The sequence below is a fragment of the Musa acuminata genome, chromosome BXJ3-8 (assembly GCF_036884655.1).
Source record: "Musa acuminata AAA Group cultivar baxijiao chromosome BXJ3-8, Cavendish_Baxijiao_AAA, whole genome shotgun sequence".
In the NCBI taxonomy this organism is placed as follows: Eukaryota; Viridiplantae; Streptophyta; class Magnoliopsida; order Zingiberales; family Musaceae; genus Musa; species Musa acuminata.
The window spans coordinates 45,511,938-45,515,098 of record NC_088356.1 but is presented as its reverse complement, the minus strand read 5'-3'; the positions used below and the strand labels follow the sequence as shown (position 1 = coordinate 45,515,098).

Genomic DNA, 3,161 nt, shown 5'->3' with positions numbered 1-3,161 from the left:
GACACTGAGCTCATGAAATCGAAAGAAAAGGTGGTGGAGTAGCATTGGGATGGGAGTTATATTAATACATCGGTAGGTTCCAGGCCGACCGTGGCTCGACCGTCAAAGGAAATGCCGGACTGTAGCAAGCACACGAGGAGTAACGTTGTGAATCGCACTTGTAAGAGTTACAAAGAAACGTACAAGAAGAAACCTACAAAGCAAGACCAAAACCACCCCTCTCTCTCTCTCTCTCTCTCTGATATTAATCTTACTGGGTGGAAACAGCATCTAGGCCAAAAGTCTCACTGCTTGTCTTTGGCCTAAGATTCTCTTAAAGTTTCCTTTTCTCCTATTTGTTTGTTGTGACTTGGTGTTGTGACTTCTCAATGGAGACAAGCCTACGTAACATTAATTATAAATTTAAATTATAGAGGTAAGTTTTAGTAACTAAGGTTTTAGATTAATTAGGATTAAGATTGAATATATAAAATATGATTTTAAAAATAAATTAAAGAATATAATTATGTTAGATGGATGAAAAGTTAGTTTAAGCAAAATATTTAGGTATCTTGAATCAATTATTATTTATAAAGTAAAAATAAGATGATTAGAAGTTTTGTATGATCATCTGATATTTTTAAGATTAAAAAATTATATAATAATTATGAGATTAATAATATTTTGTGGATGTGAGTATAAATAATTAAAATTAATATTTATAAAAAAAATATTTTTCTAAAATGAGAATGTTGATATATTTGTGAAAGTTAAGAAAATAAATATTTTATTTATGAAAAACTAAGTATCATTTTGATAGGAGGATATATGACAGAAAATCATTTAAGATATATAGACATATGCTCAGATACAATAGTCAAATATTAGTAATACAAGAAAAAAAAAAGCTTAAAAAATTTTAATAGAGACTATAAATAAGAATTAAAATAGCAAAAGATTCATGTAGTTGATCAAATAATTAAGATTTATTATTTTATTATCATTATTATTATAGTAAAAGAGTTTTGTATATTGACTTCTTATCCTCCAATAAGAATTGCTTATGATTGTCGCCAAGCTTATACATCGCGGCTCTTATATCACTTCTCTCCCGCAGTCCCTACCGTTGTCTGGCAGGTAGTTCCTCTCCTTCTCTTTGGTTTCATGAATTGTTCTTTGTTTGATGTTTTACTGTCTAGTCTTCTTCTGATTTTGTGATCATCTGTAGATCTTGGTGGCTTAGAACTTGTTCCTTCTCTGTGTGTCTCGCTTCGTTCTACTCTCTGTGAGCATCCCTAACCATGGCAGATCACTACACTAATTTCTTCGAGGCTTTCCTCAGCAACAATACTTTCTCCTCCTCCACCCCATCCTCTCCGGCAGTTGCCACCACCTACGGCTTCTCCCACGGCCACACCAGTTCTCCTCCTGTGAGAGAGGCCCTCCCTCTCCTCAGGCTGAGTCCCACAAGGCACCCAGGGGAGGACAACACCTCTTGCAGCGTGTTTGATGAAGGTGGAAAGGACGAGGCCATGTGCATCGATGGCGAAGCTGATGCTGCGGTTATCGCTCTCCACTTAGGCCCTCCAAGCCCCGGTGCAGTTGATCTAATATCAAGAAACTCTTCGGAGGCTGATACTGAACAAAAAGGAGGAGGAGGAGGTGATGGTGATGTGGTTCCCTTAGGTTACCCTTCCAATCCCATAGGAAGGATCAACAAGGGACAGTATTGGATTCCCACCCCATATCAGATCCTCATTGGTCCAATCCAGTTCTCTTGCCCGGTGTGCAGTAAATCTTTCAATAGGTACAACAACTTGCAGGTAATCTTTTCTGCCTTCCTCTTCGGTTCTTCAAATCACTTCTGTTGATTTCTGATCTTCGTTTTAAGCTATTCCCTTTGCACTCATCATTGTCCCAAGTCTGGCCTAACCGAGACTGGGATGGATACTGTATGCCTCCTCTACTTTTTATGTGATGGAACTACACGCAACCTATGTTCCGATTCATGCTTTTTGTGCTTTTTGGAGTTTGTTGACATATACATACATATATTGTGCGTTGGGAGTTGCAGCAACACTGAAAAGATCTCAAGTCCTTTCAGGGTACCTTCGGTTCATACATAGAGAAGGATAAAATCTTCTGCACCCAAAGTGCACTGTATCAGGAAATCGAGGTCCTTGTGTCTTCTGACCTTAGATTTATATGGGCTTTGTCTACAAAATAAGAGAGAGAGGATCTCTCTGTGGGTGTGTGTGATAACTCATGCAGTGAGTCTTTTCCTTCGTTTCTTAGATTTCATCTAGTGAGTTCTTTGACCGGCGGCAACCCAGCTTGCCAATAGGACAAGCTCAACAGCGTAGTGTCAGAAGATGATAGCAGGTTTTCATCAGTACAATTCTTCCAGAGGCCCCTCCCTCGTGGCAGGAAGAATAATTCTAACCTTCATACGCTGAAGACCGAGTTCAAGATTGTCAAGCAACGCTAATGACCTAAAATTTGATTCCTCTTCTTTCTATACCCTTAGAAAAGATGAAGTAGAACTCTCCTCATTTCATGTTTGTAACTATCGCCAGAAGATATTGCACAAAGATAGCTAAATTGATAGTGGTGTTTCAATGGCAACAGATGCATATGTGGGGACATGGATCACAGTACAGGAAGGGACCAGAGTCGCTAAGAGGCATCCAGCCGACGGCGATGTTACGGCTTCCATGCTACTGCTGCGCGCCCGGTTGCCAGAACAACATCGACCATCCGAGATCGAAGCCACTGAAGGACTTCAGGACCCTCCAAACTCACTTCAAAAGGAAGCACGGAATCAAACCCTTCGTGTGCCGGAAATGCGGCAAGGCCCTCGCGGTTCGCGGCGACTGGCGGACCCATGAGAAGAACTGCGGGAAGCTGTGGTACTGCATCTGTGGCTCCGACTTCAAGCACAAGAGGTCGCTCAAGGATCACATCAAGTCCTTCGGCCGGGGCCACGCGCCAGTCGGCGCCGACTGCTTCGAGGACGACGACGAGCCCCTGTCCGAGATCGAACAAGACTCTCTACAAGCTCACAAGGGGAGGTAATATGGCCAATGCATAATTCCTTGTAAGCGGAGAGTCATCTCAGCATCTCTTCACGCTTACTAATAACTCTCATAGATCAATGGAAATGTGTTGTTCTTATGCTGTCA

At 41.2% G+C, this 3,161-nt stretch overlaps 1 protein-coding gene across 1 annotated transcript; it reads left to right on the top strand.

Annotated features, from left to right (window-relative positions):
- Positions 1–1,064: 1,064 nt before the first annotated feature.
- LOC135644708 (zinc finger protein WIP2-like) lies at positions 1,065–3,161 on the top strand. The gene is made up of 3 exons (XM_065162545.1): positions 1,065–1,116; positions 1,208–1,802; positions 2,608–3,161. The coding sequence occupies exons 2-3, from the start codon at positions 1,281–1,283 to the stop codon at positions 3,052–3,054; spliced, it is 969 nt and encodes a 322-aa protein (XP_065018617.1). The 5' UTR covers positions 1,065–1,116; positions 1,208–1,280; the 3' UTR covers positions 3,055–3,161.

Bases quoted from the DNA above. Each gene is read 5' to 3' on its own strand.
- LOC135644708 (XM_065162545.1), top strand. From the start codon at position 1,281: ATGGCAGATCACTACACTAATTTCTTCGAGGCTTTCCTCAGCAACAAT. The intron at 1,803-2,607 runs GTAATCTTTTCT...CAATGGCAACAG, and splicing joins ATAGGTACAACAACTTGCAG to ATGCATATGTGGGGACATGG.